The following is a 22,620-nucleotide window of genomic DNA, read 5'->3' as shown; positions in this document are numbered from 1 at the left end:
GGTGTGAAGCAGAGGAAAAATGGGTTTCTTGGAGACACGCGATATCAACGCGTTGCCTTCTGAGATATTTAAACGCTTTTACTCTCTTGGGTGGTGAATTCATACCTTGGACGTTCAGTGACAGCCAACGCAGGGTCATAACGAGTAAGCAGAGAACCGCTTATCAGAGGCTCCGCGTGCATCCCCTATGGACTCGGGAATAAGAAGAAGAAGGGTTAGAGAAGAATAGGAAGTATTAGCATAAGAAGAGATATTAAGAGAGCCAGAAAAAGTAAGCACAGAAGAATCAAAATAAGCTCGGAAGAGAAATAATAAGAACCACAACTGTGCATGTAAGCGTAGACCTAGTGGTCTACCAAAAAGTCGGAAGTTGAGAGGGACCATAATCCCATGCAAATACCGACTCTAGGGGGGCGCAGTAGTCCACCTGGCCCACTCGGTCTATCTTTAAAAAAAAAATTATAATAAGACAAACATTGAACTTGAGCACTAACTTGCATAACTATTGACTGTAAGTAGAACAGAATACTTATGGTAATGTCAGACACGGAGTGCTGGTACTAAAACAACACCAGCGGGTCGAGACAAGCTCGATAACTAGTAGGTCACACAAAGTAAAACCCCCCAAGCTGCCGGGGCACATGAGCTTAAAATTAACAAAACAGTACAATTGACTGACGGACCCCCCCCCGGCCCCCCCCCCCAGAAATCCTGGAGGGGAGCCGGGGGAGGCCCGCCACAGACATCTAGAAAAGTCCAAAAATCAAAAATAAAAAAGGAAAAAAATCACACACGTACACATATATATATGCACATGTCGATACCGATATCAGGTCCCCTCAGAACAGCTACTAGAGCTCGGGACAGGACCGGTACCTCACCCACTCCAGATAAAGTGGGGCGAAAAAAAATAAAAAAAATATAAAAATGAAAAACAAACAAAAAAATAAAAAAAAATAAAAAAAAATAAATAAAAAAAAACTAGAAAAAACCCTGTGCAGACCGTTCACAAGGATAATAACCCGCACTCGGACGGGGGGAATGTCAGCCTGTGGGGACATCTTGGTAGCGCTGGGCTTGCAGCGATCGCAGGGCCTGAGAGCCATGCAGGGAGGCTTGAGATGACTTTCGGGAAGGCTGTGTTTGCCGGACATGGGCGGATGGAGCAGCTGGGTCCCCTTGAGATGGTGGAAGGTCTAGCTGTAATTCTTGAAAGTGACGTCTCAGGTCAGAGGCAGAGGAGGCTTGGACTTGATGTCCCCTATAGGTGAAGGACAATCTAAAGGGGAACCCCCACCTGTATTTTATGCCCAGGTTCTGCAAGATCAATAGGTAGGGTTTTAAAAGTCGTCTTTTAGCAATCGTTACAGGAGATAGATCCGTGAACAGCTGTAGGGGGTAATTTTGGAAAGTGAGGTCTTGGCGATCCCTCGCTGCCTGTAGGAGTCTTTCCTTAGTGCGATAATAATGCAGCTTTATAATAACATCTCTGGGGGGGCCTTCCGAGGGCTTTGGAGCCAGGGATCTGTGTATACGATCAAACTCTAATCGCTCCAGGGGGATTTCAGGGGCAAGTTCTTGAAAGAAGGCCGTAGCTGTACCCTGGATATCTGTAACAGCCTCAGGGATACCGCGGATTCTCAGATTGTCCCTGCGGGCCCTGTTCTCAGAATCCTCTAACTTGTCCTTCAATCCCTCCAGCTCCACGTGCAACTTTTCAAGTTCATCCTCATGGCCCTCTAGCACTGTGGTGGATAAGTCCATCCTTTGCTCTAGTTGGTTTGTGCGGTGGCCTAGCTCCTTAAGGCCTCGCATGAGATCAGAGGAAAGCTTGCGTGAGGCTGCTGAGATCTCATCCCTGACTATACAACGGAATCTGGCTAGCATATCCTCAGAAGCAGGTTGTGCAGGGCTTACCAGATCCGAGGGAAACTGCTGCAGACTGTCAGGGGGAGAGGCTGCCCCCATCCCGGAGAGCCTCGTGGTGTCGTCTGGCTCCGGAGGCTCAGGCGCCATCTTGCCTGTCCCTGCTGCTTGCTGCATCTTGCGCTGTTTGGGAGACCTCCGCTTTCCCCCGTGCGACCGATGCATTCCCGCGGGTCCCCGCCGGCGTCCGCAATCTGGGGCTGCCGGTCCGGCGTGTCTGAGTAGCCTGTGTGCTCTGAGGACCGAGTATTTAGCGGCCGGTGGCGCGGAGCGCGGAGACTAAGCGGCCATCTTCCGCGATCGCGCGCATGCGCCCCCCAATAACCATGTCATTTCATGCAGTCTATGCAATATTGGGTGAGGCCCTTGGTGAAGCATCCTCTCTGTTTCAATGAGTTTCACTGATTAAATCTGCTTCTTTGGGGTAGAATGGAAACATATTGTGCACTAGACATAAAAAATGCGCTATGTGTTTTTCAAATTTAAGGTTACACCTGAACTGCAGTTTGGTTTAGGTACTATTGTCTAAATTTGGACTTCAGCATCAGTCTGACTGGACTATGAGATGTTCAGCCTGACCACAGGGGGCACTGTCTCTTCTGGCAGGCATGGAATTATGGTCTGGTCAGGTGCTTAATTTACTCTCTCTTGGAGCCCGCCCAGTCGGAGTGGCGCTCTTGCTGTGCTTTCTGGGAGAGGGTATTTAAGATGCGGATGTCACGTGATTCGGGGTTCCGGTCCAGAAGGATGTATTGACTTCTTGGTCCTGGTCCTCCTGACCAGCCCCCAGGAAGGCTATGGCCAGGGGTGCGGATCCACCCGATCTTGTTGTCTCGGGCTGGCTAGCCCGAGGCAAGGAAACTAAAGGAGGATTCTGAGGTGTTTGGGTGCCGTCTCCGGTTTGGGAGAGACCCAGTGACTTCACGCTATCCAGGGGAGGACTCTTCAGAAGAAGGCCACGTACGGGTTGGTTTCTTAGCAAGAGTCTGGAGAAGCTGAAGTACCCAAGAGAATCCGATCTCGTGGATATCGCCAAGCTGGCTGAAAGATCCAGGTATCACACGAGTGTTCTACAAGTTTAGTTTTCCTATGTGTTTTGCAACAATGTCTGTGACAGAGACTTATCCTTGTATGTTCTACAACATCGTCTGTGGCAGAGACTTGTTCCCGAGTAAGCACCTTGTTGGCTGCTAGGCCTTGTGAGAGAGGGTTTGTCCAACTTGAGTAAACATCCAGTTGCAAATGACTATTCTCTGGATGCAGTCAAAGCAAGCAAGTTCTTCAATATTGACTTTGACACTAAGAGTACCTGAACTTCCAACCCTCTGATCCCGTTTTAAGAGACTGTTCATTGTCTATGTTTTTGCAAAAAAAATCCATTTAAGTAGATCTGTCGTCAGTCTCTCAAGTTACTGAGCCATCTACCACGGGACACATCTAGGCATGAAGTGAGGAGAAAGAAGGTAACGGTAAGCCCAATCTAACCAGCAGCTCCTTTGGGGGTTAGTGCTACACATAGATATATAAATCAAATGATTACAATCGGTAGTCATGTGTATTACATACTTAATAAACTTGAATTTGTCTAAACAAGCAAGGCGCTCTCTGATTCTGCACATCATAAAAACAGAGAGCACCATGTATTCATTGAAGGTGTTCTGTAAATGGTGATGATGTTTTGTGAGTGACTCTCTGTGGTCAGCATGGTCGGTATGCATAGTTCCCAACTGTCCCTGATTTGGAGGGACTGTCCCTCTTTCCTCCATATTTGTCCCTCATTCTGATCTATATAGTTGTATATAAAATGCACTTTTTATCTTTCAAGAAGTGTTTCCCAGTGCTAAACCTTTCATCTGATTTCTAAATTGCTGCATTTGTAAATTTCAAAAGCCAATATAAAGGAATAGTAGTGGTAAAAAAAAAAGTTGTGGTTTTAACTAATCTTTTTTTAGGTTAATTCTCCTTTAAGGGGACGTGTCCTATGCCTACATACTTTTGCTTTTCCTCATTCCCATCTCAAAAAGTTGGAAGGTATAAAGTGTACAGCCTTGGTTCATTGCTCGGTGGTCACTGGTATAGGACAATCATAGGTAAATCAGGAGATTTATGTGAACATCGCTATAGCAGCTCCCATACGTATATCCAACCCAACAGATTCTCCCTACATGTTTTCTACAAAATAAATATCATTGAGCTCCCAATTATGTCAGTTTTGACAAAACACGAAGGCAGGAGCCAAAGGTTGAGATGCATGTGGAAGAGCACAGATCAAATCCTGGGCTTTGTTATTATACAGTGCTATCACTTTATACTACATGTGAGTGTTTCTAAAAATATTTTTCAAAAAAATATTAATATCTGGTTCTTGTTTTCTTCTCTCTTTGTACATGTGATGTTTGGAGGGGACATTTAACAAGAAGTGGCGGACCCAGCTAGTGGCATTGGTTACTACTATATGTAATAATATGACCACTCTATCACATAGGATCATGCTTCCCTGGTAATCCTCCATGTAAGGCATGGTGGCGGATCAGAATTCATGTGACGAGCACAGTGTTTTTTCGTTTTCTTTCATCAAATTGCTAAATTTCTGCACTGGTAAATTTCAAAAGCCATTATAAAAGAATAGTAGTGATTAAGAAAAAGCACTTGTGCGTTTATATAATCAGTTTTTTTTTTTTTGTTTATAATTCTCCTTTAAGGAAGCATGACAGGGGGTGTGTCCTAGGCCTATACACTGTTGCCAATAGGTGTCCCTATTGAGGGATATACAACACCTGCTATGCTAAGTGTTTTGATTAAGTTTTTGAGGGTAGGCTTAAAGCGGGGTTCCACCCTAAAGTGAAACGTTTGCTCATCGGAAACTCTCCCCCCCTCCGGTGTCACAGTTGGCACCTTTCAGGGGGGAGGGGGGTGCAGATACCTGTCCAAGACAGGTATTTGCACCCACTTCCGGGCATAGACTCCCACGGGAGTCTATGCCTCTTCCTGTCCAGGCACACTGTCTGCTGGGACACACATGGGTCCCAGAGACAGCACGGACCATTCCTATTGCGCTGCGCGACTCGCGCATGCGCTGTAGGGAACCAGGATGTGAAGCCGCAACGCTTCACTTCCTGATTCCCTCACCTAGAATGGCGGCGGCAGCAGCCGAGAGCCGAGCGATCGATCGGCCTCGGAGGCCGACATCACTGGACCCTGGGACAGGTGAGTGTCCATTTATTAAAAGTCAGCTGTAGTATTTATAGCTGGCTTTTAATAATTATTTTTTCAGTGAAATCCCTCTTTAAGCTGGATACACACTATACAACTTTTGTTGTTAGATTTCCTTTAGATTTCCCTTTAACTATGTAGTGAAAGGGCCTGCCTGATTGCATATAAATTTAAAGTGTTTAGGTTTTTATATATTATATGGTTTTGGTAAATCGAAATGAAAAAAAGTCGAAAGAAAATAGTTTCGTTTATATCCAGCTTTAGACACAAAAGCATATGTAATGGAAGCACTCACAAATATGTATAATCCAAAAACAAAGTTGTGCTAAAAATGGGACATATATATATATATATATATATATATATATATATATATATATGAGAACAGCGATGCTGTAAGCAAAAGGTCCATACAGTGAGGTAAAAAACGATCCCACAGTGTACGGTAAATCGCCCAAAAAAAGTGTAAGTTCCAAAGGAAAAAACCTCCACCAAATAAATTTGCCACTTACCAGATCCTTAGATCTCCTATTACAGAAGGTCTATCCGGTTGTGGCTATTTCACCCAACCAAGGTCATTAATCCTCCAGTGGACCCAAGTTGTGAGCCGCCTGCCACTCAAGGGAGGACCCCATCTGATGAAATACCCAAAAGAAGAGATAAAGCTTCCATAGTGTAAAATATCCAACCAGAAGTTTAATTATAAAAGGGTTTACACTTACAATAAAGTGTTAAAACATATGTGACTATGCCAGCCGGCTCAATAATGACAGCCCATCCTTCCATGACCTGTGCAAACATGGTGATGTCAGCACGTCACTCCTCCCTATGCGTTTCTTCACAAAATGACTCAGAGCTATTTGGTTCTGAGGTTTATGTGTGCCTGTAACATATTTGCTTGTAGCAATTTAAAGCGGAGTTCCCCTGTAAAAAAAAATTAAAAGGCAGCAGCTACAAATACTGCAGCTGCTGACTTTTAATAATCGAACGCTTACCTGTCCCAGGGTCCAGCGGTGTGGGGAATGAAGCCTCGCTCGTCTCCCCCTCCTCTCTGTGGCACCAGCATTGTCACTGTGGGCGCCTGGCTGTGCCTTCACAGCCTGGCACGCAGTGTGCTGTGACTGGCCGGGCAATCATCTGGGACCTGTGACAGGGAGGGTGAGAGGTGAACTTCCTTCTGGCGCCGCGGTGTGTGCCCCAGGAGGAAGTGGTAGCTGGAACCCTCTAAAAAGAGGGTTTCGCCCCCCCCCCCCAAAAAAAAAAAATATGACATGCCAAATGCAGCATGTCAGGGGGTCACCTTCACTTAAAGCAGAAGTTCCATTTTTGGGTCGAACTCCACTTTAAAGCTGAAAATAAATCCACACTAATGAAGTGTTCTAGTAAAATTATGTACAAATGTTTCACTCACACATGTACATCTCAGACAGTAGTGAAGTCATTGCATTAGCAGGATGGTCAGGCAACTAACATTTTTAGTAGGTAGCAGCCTCCATGCTTGCTCATTACATTTTCTTTATTCCTCAGCAAATGTTAAGAGTAAAATGGCTCATCCTGCTGTGAAACTGAACCACTTTGGACATTTTAGAGAATTGTGTACTTCAAAACTTGAAGGCCCTTTTCTGTCCCATGCTTATGTATTACTATCAAGACCACAAGTGTCCCCACAATGTATTTTACAGCAGCCAGATGAAACCACATCGCCCCCTGGTGGATGTTATGCAAATTCAGTCCACATCATCCAGCGCTGTATAGCAAACACTCCTCTATTCACCATGTCTGTGTATGTTCAATATCCTAGGTTCTTACCAGATTCATTGACTCATATACTTACTCATTTTCTTTTTGGGTACGTGTGTGAAGATATATGAAGAGAACAACTAGAGAGGACAAGCAGACAGTTTGGAGAATAAAACTTTACCGTCCCAGCTCCTTTGAACAAAACCTTTAGTTGCAGCTCTCTGTTGCATGACCCATTCCTGGTCTCTGTATAGGGGTTCTCCTGACACCCCAATAAAAGCCCACCTGATTCCTGGGCTGGGACGAGACCTCCTGTCTTCTAGCTGGGGCTCCTCTGACCCCTAGTTGAGACCTCCCATCTCTTAAAGCGGAGTTCCAAGCTTTTAATATTCATTAAAAGTCAGCAGCAACAAAAAGTGTAGTTGCTGACTTTTAATAAACAGACACTTACCTTTTCCACAGTCAAGCGATGCGACTGAACGGAGCGTCGCTCCTCTCCCCCTCCTCTCCGCCGATGCCTCCATTGCCACTCTGGGCACCCACGGTGCATGCGCGAGTCGCGCTGCGCTCCCAGAGTGGACAGGCGATCTCCTGGGACCTGTCACATGTCCCAGGAGATCCCCTAGAGGGAGGGGCCGCCTAAGGCGAAGGAGGAGTCGCCTTGGCGGTCCCTGGGTGGAAGTGGGACAGGAAGTCCCCCTCCTAATGAAGCACAACCCCCCCCCCCAAAAAAAAAATGACATGCCAAATGTGGCATGTAAGGGGCCGAGGAGTGCTTAAAGCAGAAGTTCCATTTTTAAGTGGAACTCTGCTTTAACTCCTGACTGGGGCTCCTCTGACCCCTGGGTGAGATCTCCTGTCTCCAATATGGGAGTTGTCTCCAAACTGGGAGCTCTAAGCTATCCTCTGGCTTATATACAATGACTGAGGCATCCAACCAAATTCGGACACAGGATCAAAGGTTCCGTTCCACCCAATACATTTTGGAAAATTCCAGCTCCAGACCCCAGTCCAAGACTACAGAATCCCTAATTCCTGGATTCTAAGGCCTCATGCACACTGGACATTATTACAGCTGCAGTTTTTGGCTTTAGGCATTTTTTTCTGTAGCCAGTAAACTCCCCAGCATCTATGTGTCCATGCACACAAAAACCCCAGAACTAGTGGGTTTTCAGAAGAGTTTTTCAGCTTTAAAAACACTCTGATGCTGATAAAAGCTTAAAGATGATACAGAGTATCGTTTTGCTAAAGAAAAAAAAATGCTTCTTGGTCCTATCTCAACTCCATCCTAATCCGATGGGGATTCGGAAAAAACTATTTAGAGGTTGGATCTCTTCTCTGTATCAAAACCCAAAAGCATATGTTTCATATTCTGGATACCGTTCCGAATCCTTTGCCATTGAGAGAGGAACCAGACAAGGATGCCCCCTTTCCCCTCTTATATTTGCTTAGGCAATCGAACCTCTCACACAGCTTATACGCTCCAATATAAATATTAAAGGCCTTGAACTAGGAGGTTATCAACACAAACTATGTATGTTTGCTGACGACGTTCTTATTTTCCTAACTTCACCACTTACCTCAGCCCCAAATCTTATAGATATCCTAACCAAATTTGAATCAATATCAGGACTCAAAATAAATACTCATAAGTCCAAAGCCTTAAACATTTCTATTCCACCTGACTTGCAGGTGCAATTGCAAGACTCCCTCCCATTCACATGGTCATCAACACAAATTACTTATCTTGGAATTATATTTACAGCTAACCCAACTAATCTATATTCGGCAAACTACCCCTCCATGCTAACTCACCTCTCAACATTAATGAAAACCTGGTCCTCTCTCCCATTGGCATGGATGGGTAGAATTTCTGTAATTGAGATGACAATACTTCCTAAGATCCTATATCTCTTCAGAGTGCTTCCAATACAGGTTCCAGCATATCTCTTACACATATTACAGAGGAAAGTTTCCCAATTCATTTGAGGAAAACTTAAGCCCCGCCTCCCACAATCTACCCTTCACACTCCTCGTATTGGTGGTGGATTGAGCGTTCCCAATTTCTCTAAATAATATTATGCTGCCCAATTAGCCATGTTACCTAAATACCACACTACAAAAGAAATTCCCCTTTGGGTTATAATTGAATCAGTAGAATGTGATCCTTTATCAACTGCAAACCTTCTTTGGCTCCCACCAGCACAACGCAGAGCAATTACTAACCCTATTACTAAGCATAGCCATTCAATTTGGGACAGACTAAGAGCTCGTTTTGGTCTCCAATCCGAACATAACCCCCTTCTTTCCTTCCTTAATAACCCATCTTTCTATCCTGCCTGGACTTCTCCATCATCTTTCCATACTTGGTCAAATGCAGAATTAACCCGTTCTCATCCCTTTTATGAATCCTCCTCTATTACCCCTTTTGCTACATTACAAAAAACACATGCTATACCTCAAAAAGAAACATTTAGATACGTACAAATAAAACAATTTCTAATCCAAAACATTCCTTCAAATCCATGTACCCCAAGCTTCACTTTCTTTGAACAAGCTTGCAAATCTGATCCTCACAAACGAGGGCTCATTTCAAATCTGTACAACCAACTATTATCGCATACAACCTCTTCCCCTCCAACCTATACATCCAAATGGGTAAATGATTTAAAACTTCAACCAGACAAACTAAACTGGACTCACATATGGCAGGCTACTAGATCGGCCTCCCCAAATATAGTAGCTTCAGAAACTAACTATAAGGTGCTTTCTAGATGGTACTTAGTACCTGCTAGGATTTGAAAATTCCTCTTGCAATACCCAGCTAACTGCTTTCGAGGATGTGCTGACTTAGGCCGCGTACACACGGGCGGATTGTCTGCCCAACTAAGTTCGTCAGACAATCCGACAGACAGTCCGTTCAAAATTTGAATGAACGGACTTGACCACACACGTTGAGCAGACAGTCCGCTGAAAGCGTGCGTGATGACGTGTACAGCACGTACGACGGGACTAGAAAAACGACGTCCTATACACTGCAATGCAACCTTCGGCCGTGTAAATCCTTTCTGAGCATGCGCCATACTTAGTCCGTCCAACTTGCCTACACACGAGCGGACTGTCCGCTGAAACCAAGTTTGGACGGACAAAACCAAGTTTGAACGGACAAAATTACGGAAATTCCGTAAGACTTTGTTCGTCAGACTGTCCGCTGAAAAAGTCAGCTGAAGCCCACACACGAGCGGATTGTCCGCTGAAACACGGTTCAGCGGACTAAGTTGGACAGACAATCCGCCCGTGTGTACGCGGCCTAAGGCACACACTTACACATTTGGTGGGATTGTCCCATAGTCAGAGCTTTTTGGTCAGAAATATTCAAAATTCTTTCTATCATTTTCAAAACCACAGTAGAACCAGACCCTACGGTAGCACTCCTGAATAATAAACCTCAAACTTTAACTCACCGCCAATTTAAACTTCTATTATCGATAACCACGGCTGCCAAACAAAATATTGCAAAAGCCTGGAAAACACCCACTTTATGCATGGTATCATTCAAACATAGAGAAACGCAAGCCATGATTCACGCTAAAATAGAGGCAACCGTACTAGATAAAGTTCCCATGTTTGAATCATTATGGCTTCTTTGGATTGAACACTACTTACCACATGGTCTAGACTCTAGACCAATCTCTTATATTCTCATGAAACAACTAATCAAACATATATCTTACTACCTATGTTACATGTAGAATTTATTAACATACCATTTTCTTTCGGAGTGGTCTCCTCCCTCCACAACCCTTATATATGCCTCCCCCACCCTTGCTTTCCCCACACCCTCTCCTTTTAATATATATAGGTGTACAAGCTAAATTAATCAGTTATATATTTCCTAATGTTATTACTATAGAGGAGATTTTAGGGATGGTTTAATTAGGTGTTTTTTATTCAGGGAATAACCAAGCCCCATGTTTGGATCTTGGCCCTGAATTATCTACTTACCTCTCTATACCTTCCTGGTAACAACCTTTCTTTTACCCTATATTATACCAAATCTCCTCCAACCCTAAACTTTGAAACTTCAATTTTTACTATGTATCTAATCCCGTTATTAAACGTTATACATGTTTATCTTTAGCTAAAATGTGTTAAAATAATATATCCCAAATTACATGACTGTTATTATAGTATTCACCTCCTGTTAATATACTGAGAAGGCTCATTTCACACTTTTATACATTCTACTTAACTATAAATCTATTGTATGACTCTTTTTATTGCATTATATTCAATAAAATATTTGAAAAGAGAAAGAAAAAAAATGCTGAAAAATACAACTACAAAAATGCTGCAAAACTCATTCTACAGCTACAGCTTTCTACAGCAAAAGCTACTGGCGTTTTTACAACATCCGGTGTACATGAGGCCTTAAGGTTCGTTTTTTTTCTTTTAAATAACAAGCATCTTATACTTACCTGATCTATCCAATGGTTTTGAGAGAAGTGAGAGAACCAAAGAGCTTAGGCTCTCATGCACATCACTGGATCGAGATCGGGCTCAGGTGAGTAAAACTTTGTAGGGGGAAACTGCATTCAGAGGGTTTTTTACCTTCATAATGCATGGTAAAAAAAACTTTGTTGCTTTACAACCACTTTAATACAACTCCTGTGTCATTTTCTACTACAGTATCTCACAAAAGTGAGTACACCCCTCACATTTTTGTAAATATTTTATTCTATCTTTTCATGTGACAACACTGAAGAAATTACACTTTTCTACAATGTAAAGTAGTGATTGTAAAGCTTGTATAACAGTGTAAATTTACTGTCCCCTCAAAATAACTCAACACACAGCCATTAACGTTTAAACCACTGGTAACAAAAGTAAGTACACCCCTAAGTGAAAATGTCCAAATTGGGCCCAATTAGCCATTTTCCCTCCCCGGTGTCATGTGAGTTGTTAGTGTTACAAGGTCTCAGGTGTGAATGGGGAGCAGGTGTGTTAAATTTGGTATTATCGCTCTCACTCTCTAAAGCCCCATACACACTATCAGTTTTTCTGCTGAGTTTTTCCTTCAGATTTACCAAAGCCATATAATATGAGGTCAAACCTCAGGAGTTTCAATTTGTATGCAATCAGGCAGACCTTTGCACTACATGGTTTTGGTAAACCTGAAGGAAAAACTCAGCAGAAAATCTGATAGTGTGTATGGGGCATAATACTGGTCACTGGACGTTCAACATGGCACCTCACGGCAAAGAACTCTCTAAATATCTGAAAAAAAAGAAAAGAATTGTTGCTCTACGTAAAGATGGCCTAGGCTATAAGAAGATTGCCAAGACCCTGAAACTGAGCTGCAGTACAGTGGCCAAGGCCATACAGCGGTTTAACAGCACAGGTTCCACTCAGAACAGGCCTCATTATGGTCGACTAAAGAAGTTGAGTGCACGTGCTCAGCGTCATATCCAGAGGTTGTCTTGGGGAAATAGACCTATGAATGCTGCCAGCATTACTGCAGAGGTTGAAGGGGCGGGGGGGGGGGTCAGCCTGTCAGTGCTCAGACCATACACTGCATCAAATTAGTCTGCATGGCTGTCGTCCCAGAAGGAAGCATCTTCTAAAGATGATGCACAAGAAAGCCTGCAAACAGTTTGCTGGAGACAAGCAAACTGAGGACATGGATTACTTGAAACATGTCCTGTGGTCTGATGAGACCAAGATAAACTTATTTGGTTCAGATGGTGTCAAGCATGTGTGGCGGCAACCAGGTGAGGAGTACAAAGGCAAGTGTGTCTTGTCTACAGTCAAGCATGGTGGTGGGAGTGCCATGGTCTGGGGCTGCATGAGTGCTGCCAGCACTGGGGAGCTACAGTTCATTGAGGGAACCATGAATGCCAACATGTACTGTGACAAACTAAAGCAGAGCATGATCCCCTCCCTTCGGACACTTAGCCGCAGACAGGGGTGGATCCAGGGGGGGGCAACAGGGAAATTGCCCCCTTCAAGAATGTGGGCAGCTCCGCGGGTGATAGCACGGGCGGCGGTTCTACGGGTGTCGTTCCGGGGGGCGGTTTCCGCGGGTGACAGCGTGGGCGAGCATTTCCGCGGGTGACAGCGTGGGCGGGCGGTTCCGTGGGTGACAGCGCAGGCGGGCGGTCCGCGGGTGACAGCGTGGGCGAGCGATTCAGAGGGTGACAGCGCGGGTGGGTGGGGGGGTCAGCTGGGCGGCTCAGTGTGTGAGGGCTGCTGGCCAATCAGGAAGCTGGCGGGCAGGGGAGCAGGGAGATGACATCATCTCTCACTGCCCTGCATCTCTGCAGTTCTGCAATGTGCAGGAAGCAGTGGGCAGCAGAGAGATTACATTATCTCTCTGCTGCCTAACTTCACTCTGGGACACAGCAAAAGACCAGTGACACAGCAGGTGACAATCTGCAACGTATGGCAGGCGACGTGGCAAGTGACAATGCGCAACCTGTGGCAGGCTACGTGGCAACTGACAATCTGCAATGTGTGGCAGGTGACGTGGCAAATGACAATCCGCAATGTGTGGTAGGCTATGTGGCAAGTGACAATGCGCAATGTGTGGAAGGCTACGTGGCAAGTGACAATCCGCAATGTGTGGCAGGCTGCGTGGCAAGTGATAATCTGTAATGTGTGGCAGGGTACGTGGCAAGTGACAATCCGCAATGTGTGGCAGGCGAAGGAGCAAGTGACAATCTGCAATGTGTGGCAGGCGAAGGGGCAAGTGACAATCTGCAAAGTGTGGCAAGTGACAATCTGTAATGTGCAGCAGGTCATGTGGCAAGTGACAATCCGCAATGTGTGGCAGGCAAAGGGGCAAGTGACAATCTGCAAAGTGTGGCAAGTGACAATCCGTAATGTGTGGCAGGTCATGTGGCAAGTGACAATCCGCATTTGGTTATAAGTGACATGGCAAGTGACAATGTGCAGTGCGTGGCAAGTGACATGGCAAGTGACAATCCACATTTAGTGACAAGTGACGTGGCAAGTGACAATCCGCATTTGGTGGCAGAAGACGTGGCAAGTGACACCCTCAGGGCTCCCACTAATTCTGCATTATGGTGAGTTGAACCATTTATTTTTGTATTACAATGTAATAATAGAAATAATGTGCTTCAATCATCCTGACACCATAACAACCATGGTGCCGTGATGATTGAAGCGCCAATACCAGCCATTTCCCATATAAATTGCCCCCAAAAAAAACATATTTTGTAGCAGTGCCCCTCCCGAGACTAGACTCTTGATCCGCTCCTGGCCGCAGGGCAGTATTCCAACATGATAAAGACACCAAACACACCTCCAAGATGACCACTGCCTTGCTAAAGAAGCTGAGGGTAAAGGTGATGGACTGGCCAAGCATGTCTCCAGACCTAAACCCTATTGAGCATTGTGACAGGAGTCACTTTGGGCGGGGGGGCTTGTGGAGCCCAGCTTGCCTTGGAGAGAACCGGAAGCTCCTGGTCCAGCTCCCATGGTCCCTTCTATGTGTAAGACACACTGTGTCCATCCGGGGCACAGGGTGACCGAGAACCCCAGTCTGATCTGTGCTAATCAGACTCTCTGTACAACCACACTGGAATGTTAGGTGTGTGTGCATTGGGGTGACATATATACAGGTGTGTGTGTATGGGGGGGTGACATATATACAGGTGTGTGTATGGGGGGGGTGACATATATACAGGTGTGTGTGTATGGGGGGTGACATATATACAGGTGTGTGTGTATGGAGGGTGACATATATACAGGTGTGTGTGTATGGGGCTGACATATATACAGATGTGTGTGTATGGGGGGTGACATATATACAGGTGTGTGTATGGGGGTGACATATATACAGGTATTTGTGTGCATGGGGGGTGACATATACAGGTGTGTGTGCATGGGGGTGACATATATACAGGTGTGTGTGTATGGGGGTGACATATATACAGGTGTGTGTATGGGGGTGACATATATACAGGTGCGTGTGTGTATGGAGGTGACATATATATATATATATATATATATATATATATATAGGTGTGCGTGTATGGGGGTTGACATATATACAGGTGTGTGTGCATGGGGGTGACATATATACAGGTGTGTGTGTATGGGGGTGACATATATACAGGTGTGTGTATGGGGGTGACATATATACAGGTGCGTGTGTGTATGGAGGTGACATATATATATATATATATATATATATATATATATATAGGTGCGTGTGTATGGGGGGTGACATATATATATATATATATATATATATATATATATATATATATATATATATATATATATATATATATATGTGCGTGTGTATAGGGGTGACATATATATATAGGTGCCTGTATATGGGGGGTGACATATATATATAGGTGTGTGTGTATGGGGGTGACATATATATAGGTGTGTGTGTAGGGGGGTGACATATATATATATATAGGTGTGTGTATGGGGGTGACATATATACAGGTGTGTGTATGGGGGTGACATATATACAGGTGTGTGTATGGGGGGTGACATATATACAGGTGTGTGTGTGTGTGGGGATTGACATATATACAGGTGTGTGTGTATGGGGGTGACATATATACAGGTGCGTGTTTGGGGTGACATATATACAGGTGCGTGTGTGTATGGGGGGTGACATATATATATAGGTGCGTGTGTATGGGGGGGTGACATATATATATATATATATATATATAGGTGTGTGTGTATGGGGGGTGACATATGTATAGGTGTGTGTGTGTATGGGGGGGTGACATATATATATAGGTGTGTGTATGGGGGTGACATATATACAGGTGTGTGTATGGGGGTGATATATATACAGGCGTGTGTGTATGGGGGGTGACATATATACAGGTGTTTGTATGGGGGGTGACATATATACAGGTGTGTGTATGGGGGTGACATATATACAGGTGCGTGTGTGTATGGGGGTGACATATATATATATATATATATAGGTGCGTGTGTATGGGGGGTGACATATATATATAGGTGTGTGTGTATGGGGGTGACATATATATATAGGTGTGTGTGTATGGGGGGGTGACATATATATAGGTGTGTGTGTATGGGGGTGACATATATATAGGTGTGTGTATGGGGGTGATATATATACAGGCGTGTGTGTATGGGGGGTGACATATATACAGGTGTGTGTATGGGGGGGTGACATATATATATATATAGGTGTGTGTGTGTATGGGGGGTGACATATATACAGGTGTGTGTATGGGGGGTGACATATATACAGGTGTGGGGGGGTGCGTGTACAGGTGAGATGGTCAGTGTGCGGATTCGGTAGGATGGCCCATAGACAAGCCCTGGGGAATGTTGGTGGTCAGTCTAGGGGAGGGGGGGGGGGCAGGTCTAAAGCTGTGTAAAGGGCCCAAAACTTTCTGATGGCTGCCCTGCTAACCCTGCACCCCATCTCACTCTTCTTTATTACCCCACAGTGGCAGTGTCCCTCCCCAATGTCTCTGCAACTCTCCCTGTGTTGCTAACCTCCCTCTCCTCCCACACACACACACACATACACACACTCCTTTTGGGTACACAGTAACATGTCACTTTTCCCTGGCTCACGCCCCGCCCAAATCCTGTCCCTTTGCCGACATCACTTCCGGCTCCCCCTGGTGGCCGGAACCAGCTGCTACAATGTGACATTCCTTGCCGTGTGTCTGTCACGCGTGCGCACTGTTAATGGTTGCCGGCAAGATGGCAGCTCGCTGTTCCTCGCGCTGGTTCGCAGTGGCAGTGTCCGGGGTGAGGGGACAGCTGCTGCCAGGGGGCCACCGCTGGTCCCGGGCCGAGGGAGCCCAGCTATTGGCTCTGCGGGCGGTGGGGGCCCGGGTCCTCGCAGGAGGTAAGTGGAAGGCGGTGAGCGCCCTCGGCTACCCATGTGTGCGACATGCTCAAGGTTACATTGCATGCTGCAGGAGCTGAGAGCCCTCTGTGTGGGACTACAACTCCCAGCATGCCTCTGTCACTGATAGGCTGCAAATGCATGCTGGGAGTTCTAGTTCTACAGCTCTAACCACATGTTACCCTCTGATTATGCCCATAGCGCTCAGGTTGCCCCCTGATTATGCCCATAGCGGTCAAGTTGCCCTCTGATTTCTGTAGCAGTCAGGTTGCCCTCTGATTATGGCCATGGCGGTCAGGTTGCCCTCTGATTATGGCTATGGCGGTCAGGTTGCCCTCTGATTATGGCCATGGCGGTCAGGTTGCCCTCTGATTATGCCCATGGCGGTCAGGTTGCCCTCTGATTATGCCCATGGCGGTCAGGTTGCCCTCTGATTATGCCCATGGCGGTCAGGTTGCCCTCTGATTATGCCCATTTCAGTCAGGTTGCCCTCTGATTATGCCCATTTCAGTCAGGTTGCCCTCTGATTATGCCCATTTCGGTCAGGTTGCCCTCTGATTATGCCCATTTCGGTCAGGTTGCCCTCTGATTATGCCCATGGCGGTGAGGTTGCCCTCTGATTATGCCCATGGCGGTCAGGTTGCCCTCTGATTATGCCCATTTCAGTCAGGTTGCCCTCTGATTATGCCCATGGCGGTCAGGTTGCCCTCTGATTATGCCCATGGCGGTCAGGTTGCCCTCTGATTATGCCCATGGCGGTCAGGTTGCCCTCTGATTATGCCCATGGCGGTCAAGTTGCCCTCTGATTATGCCCATGGCGGTCAAGTTGCCCTCTGATTATGCCCATGGCGGTCAAGTTGCCCTCTGATTATGCCCATGGCGGTCAAGTTGCCCTCTGATTATGCCCATGGCAGTCAAGTTGCCCTTGGATTATGCCCATAGCAGTCAGGTTGCCCTCTGATCTCTGTAGCAGGCAGGTTGCGCTCAACTGGATTGGCACATTGTAGGTGGCTGCACAATGTTTCTATGATATATTCAGCTTTATGTGATCTAGAAATGGAAGATAAGCCCTCTGTGTGAAAGGTTTAGTTGTGTAGAGGAGATGTAACTGTTGTCTCTGCTTGTGTTGTGTTTCCCGTATACACAGGGCATGTGTCACAATTTCACACAAGTTCATCCTCCTGCAACAAAACAGACTTCTACCAGGTTTTGGGGGTCCCAAGGAATGCGAGCCAGAAAGAAATAAAGAAGGCCTATTACCAGGTAATGGGTTTACTAAAGCGGAACTCCGGGCTTGTCCGCCCTGCCCGACTTTATTGATCTAAACTACCAAACACTCCTCACAACTGCATACTTACCCGGGTTTTATGGCGGTGGCCTGATACATTGTCTACACCTTGCAGCTGCAAACTTCCTCCCCTCCAGCTGTGTGCATGCATTGGGGCCTCAGACTTCTATAGGGGTTTTTTGAGTCTCTCCAGTCTTTGAAGATGACCTCATAGAAGTCTGTGAAGACTCCCTGTACAGGCTCAGACAATGGGGAGGAAGATTACCAGCCTAAGAAGTAAACACTGTGTAGGTCATGACTGCTGTAGGGGTGTAAAGGTTGGTGGCTTACATCGAGGGGGGTTGGGGGAATGTATAAATGTATTCTCCTTTAACTTTTTTAAATTATAATATGCAAATGAGCTGACTTCCCAAACTGCCTGACCAACCTGTGTGTATGATGGTCCACAGAACTGATTTTTTTTGTTTCACAAAGGGAAGGCTTATGCAGCCCATACATTGATCCTCCTGCTTTTTTTGACGTTCAACCAGGAGGTTGATTGAAAAAAAATTATCCGCTTCCCCTATCCACACATTCCATGTGGATAAGGGAATCCTTCCCACTATGATATTGTATTCTGAAAGTAGGGCGCTTTCCCCACCATCACAATACAAAGGGCAGTGTTGCCGGCTATAGCCAGCAGCACTGATCATGCAGGGAAAATCTGACAGAACGAAACTACAGAATTTCGATAAGTAGATCAACTTCTGTACAACCAATGTACCCATTTGTGGATTTAAATGGCTATTGTCCCTGCTGAACTGGATGACTTTTGATCCATGTATTGCCAGTTTTACAGTTTTTAAGCCATTTTATTAGGTATATGTTACCAGTTTGGATATCACTAAGCAGAGTTCCCCTTTAGTTGGGGTACAGATGTCCTTGCATGAAACTGGTATTTTTCCAAAACAACTGCTGTTTATTTTTTACGGTGAACTCTGTTGCACTTTAAAATGATGCTAAATGTCCTTATTCTTCAAAAATAATGCATGCACATCCACTAATTAATGGCCCTGTAATTTAATTAAATTTTTTCATGAATTTTTTTTTTACTGTGTTATTTTGCCACCTTGTAACATCCTCTGTGAGCTTCTGGACCTCTCCTTTTCCACCCTTTCTTTAAATCTCATAGTTCTCGGTCCATATCAGGAGTGAGAAAGAGAGGCTCACTATATTCCTACATATGTAAAACCTCTTAATGGTGCAGCTCTACCTTGCAATTCCCAATAAAATATGAATCTCTATAAATACACCTTAATCATAAATAACTACCAACCCTATATTTTATTGCATAATGGTAATCAAAATGCATATATATATATATATATATATATATATATATATATATATATATATATATATATATATATATATATATATATATATATATATATATATGAAATAATGCATGCACATCCACAAATTAATGGCCCTGTAATTTAATTTTATTTTTTTGTAACATCCTCTGTGAGCTTCTGGACCTCTCCTTTTCCACCCTTTCTTCAAATCCCATAGTTCCCGGTCCATATCAGGAGTGAGAAAGAGAGGCTCTTTCTCACTCCTGTTATCCTCTTCACTGATCAGCGGGTGCCAGTGGTCAATCATTGGCCCCCTACCCGGAAGTGCTGGATCACGTATTGGATACGTGATTCAGCACAGGACAGCCGCTGTACTCCTACGTGAAAGGTTCGACAAGCTGTTAAAGAGGAACCTCCATAATTTTTTATTATTTTTTTAACACATAAATGTGAGAAAATGTTCTGCTTTATCATTGTGTATAAACCAACTATATACTATAGGAAGCAGCTAGCACCACTACACTCCAAATCCGTGGCTCTCAGCAGCTCTTATTCATTTAGGAGGCAAGAGGAAAGCACCATAGTGCAAATCGCTAATAAAAAGTATTTCCATATAAAAATCCACTCACATTTCAGAATGATCCAGCGTTTTATCAGTGGTTCAGGCTCCGAACCTTTGAGAAAGCCCATTGGGCGCTACACGTGAGGTGGGCGGTGACGTAATCGTGCTTGGACTAGGTGGGTGAGTCAGAGAACGGATCCGCTGGCCCCGGATGGTGACCATAGAGATTTCTGGATGACCAGGTGGTCACCGGAGTCTCTATGATCGCTCAGAGGCTGGGCGTGATGTTATGACGTCCCCCTCGGCCTCTGCATTCAAACAAATGGCGATCATTTATTTATTTATTTTATTTCAGGCTTAGAGGTGAGATGTGGGGTCTTATTGACCCCATATCTCGCTGTAAAGAGGACCGATCAGGCCATATTCCTATTACAAGGGATGTTTACATTCCTTGTAATAGGAATAAAAGTGATCCAACTTTTTTTTTTTTTTTTTTTAAAGTGTCAAACTAAAAAAAGACAAGTAAAATTAACAATAATAATAAAAAAAAAAAAAAAATGTAAAGAGCCCCTGTCCCCGTGAGCTTCCACGCAGGAGCGAACACATGAGTAAGTCCCGTACACATATGACCACACATTTGAGGTATCGCCACAATCATTAGAGCGAGGATTTTTAAGTACTGAAGTCTGGGGCCATTCCACGAGCGTGTGCAATTTTGAAGCGTGACATGTTGGGTATCTATTTACTCAGCGTAACGACTTCATCTTTCACATTATGCAAAAAAATTGGGATAACTTTAATGTTTTTTTTTTTCCACAAAAAAGTGTTTGAAAAATTGCTGTGCAAATACCGTGCAAGATAAAAAGTTGTAACAACCGCTATTGTATTCTCTAGGGTCTTTGATATATATATATATATATATATATATATATATATATATATATATATATATAGCTATATATATATATATATATATATAGCAATGTGTGTGTGTGTGTATGTATGTATATATATATATATATATATATATATATATATATATATATATATATAGCAGTGTGTGTGTGTGTATATATGTATGTGTGTGTATATATATATATATATATATATATATTTAATGTTTGGGGGTTCTAAGCAATTTTCTAGCAAAGGAATTAGGAATTTTACATGTAGGAGAGAAATGTCAGAATTGGCATTGGTGAGAAGTGGTTAAAGATCAGGTACTCGCCAATGCCTGGGAATCTGGGATCCAGTGCGGTCTTGCCATTCCTGCTTCTTCTTACCATTGTGGGTACCTGGCACTGTTATCTTTAATACAGAAGTCAGCTGTGGCTTCCTGAGGAGCCACACTTCTGAGGCTCCTCACTGCACATGTGAGCTCATGCTGCACTTTGTGAATGGTCCTCCAGTGTATTGAGACAAGTGACGTGTCTCAGGAGGCTGCAGGAGGAGGTAGGGCAAGAGGGGAACAAAAAGATAAGGGATGCTTGCTAAGTATCCCTAGGTCGGACTTTAAAGGCATAAGAAACAATAACGAGGTATAGAAAAGTAAAAATATTCATTAGAAAATTCATAACCTGAATAGAGCATTCAAAGATAAAAATTATGTAAAATAATACAAAATCTACAGTGAGTCCTTGTGTGTCGACGCATTTCACCGTTGGGCTTCCTCAGGACACATTCAAGGTTTCAGAGAGAGCAGATCTCACTCTTGCAGGAGAATAAGCCTCATGCATGGGTATCCAGATGAAGAGGATATCCAAAAGTATCCGGGAAGGGTTAATTCCAATGATCTACATGCCGGTAATTGGAAATGGCCACATCTGCTAACATAAGTAGATCCAAAATATTAGCCAAGTAAGTTCCAAAACAGGGGCGAAATAATGCCAACATTCAGGACCAATAGCCAAAATGAAAGGTACTAAAGCCTTAGAGCCAAGGTGCCTTGATGGCTGCAGAGCAAAAGCTCCTGTGCATAAACAGAAAATGTGGTCCCTGTAGAATAAAATAGAAAAAAATCTGCGCTTAGTAAAAAAACAAAAAAAAAATCAGCAGCTGAACACCATAACCAGGATACTGGGCACAAAGAAAACAAAAGAATAGAGTGCAGCGCTTGGCCACTAAATGTGAATGTGACCTAAAAAATTGTGCAAAAAGATAAATAAAAAAAAAACGTGAATTCAAATGCACAAATATTAAGAAAAAAATCTTATTAAGTGTCCAATGAGGTAATAAAAAAACAAATTGTGAGCTCAAATGTCCATATGTAAATTAATACAAAAAATATAAGTAATGTCCAGTGTATATATGAAATAGAAGTAGGTGGCCTGTGTCACTCCGTGTGAGTATTGTGAGGCCTTTAACACATGTCTGATGGCATCCTCATATCGATATTACACCAACAAGAGTGCCGAGGACCCCTGTGGCTGGTATAGGGGTTTATGATCCTTTATGGTGATTTGTGATCGAATCTGTGCAGTTTGACCTCCCCTAACAGGGGGTCACTGGGGATCTGGTAAGCCTCCATCTATTAGTGGCGTTTAGAGGTGAAGGGTCCACGTGGTAAAGTACTATTTCATTGAATAAACAAGCTTTAGCTGCTTCTATTGCATATATACACTGGACATTACTTATATTTTTTGTATTAATTTACATATGGAGATTT

The 22,620-nt window shown here is 44.2% G+C and overlaps 1 protein-coding gene across 3 annotated transcripts in view; it reads left to right on the top strand.

Moving 5' to 3' along the window:
• Positions 1-16,556: 16,556 nt before the first annotated feature.
• DNAJA3 (DnaJ heat shock protein family (Hsp40) member A3) overlaps positions 16,557-22,620 on the top strand; it is a 32,114-nt gene continuing 26,050 nt past the window's right edge. For 2 of the 3 annotated variants that reach the window (XM_077449250.1, XM_077449249.1), the window contains exons 1-2: positions 16,557-16,768; positions 17,916-18,031. In XM_077449250.1, the coding sequence (XP_077305376.1) occupies positions 16,606-16,768; positions 17,916-18,031 (279 nt within the window). In that variant the 5' untranslated portion in view covers positions 16,557-16,605. The remainder of the gene's footprint in view (positions 16,769-17,915; positions 18,032-22,620) is intronic. The other variant, XM_077449251.1, reaches the window with a different exon arrangement.

This window comes from Lithobates pipiens, unplaced genomic scaffold, assembly GCF_037356315.1.
Source record: "Lithobates pipiens isolate NorthernLeopardFrog02 unplaced genomic scaffold, aLitPip1_a1.2 Scaffold_22, whole genome shotgun sequence".
NCBI classification, from domain to species: Eukaryota; Metazoa; Chordata; class Amphibia; order Anura; family Ranidae; genus Lithobates; species Lithobates pipiens.
The sequence above is the reverse complement of the archived record's forward strand: the minus strand, read 5'-3'. Positions and strand labels throughout refer to the sequence as shown.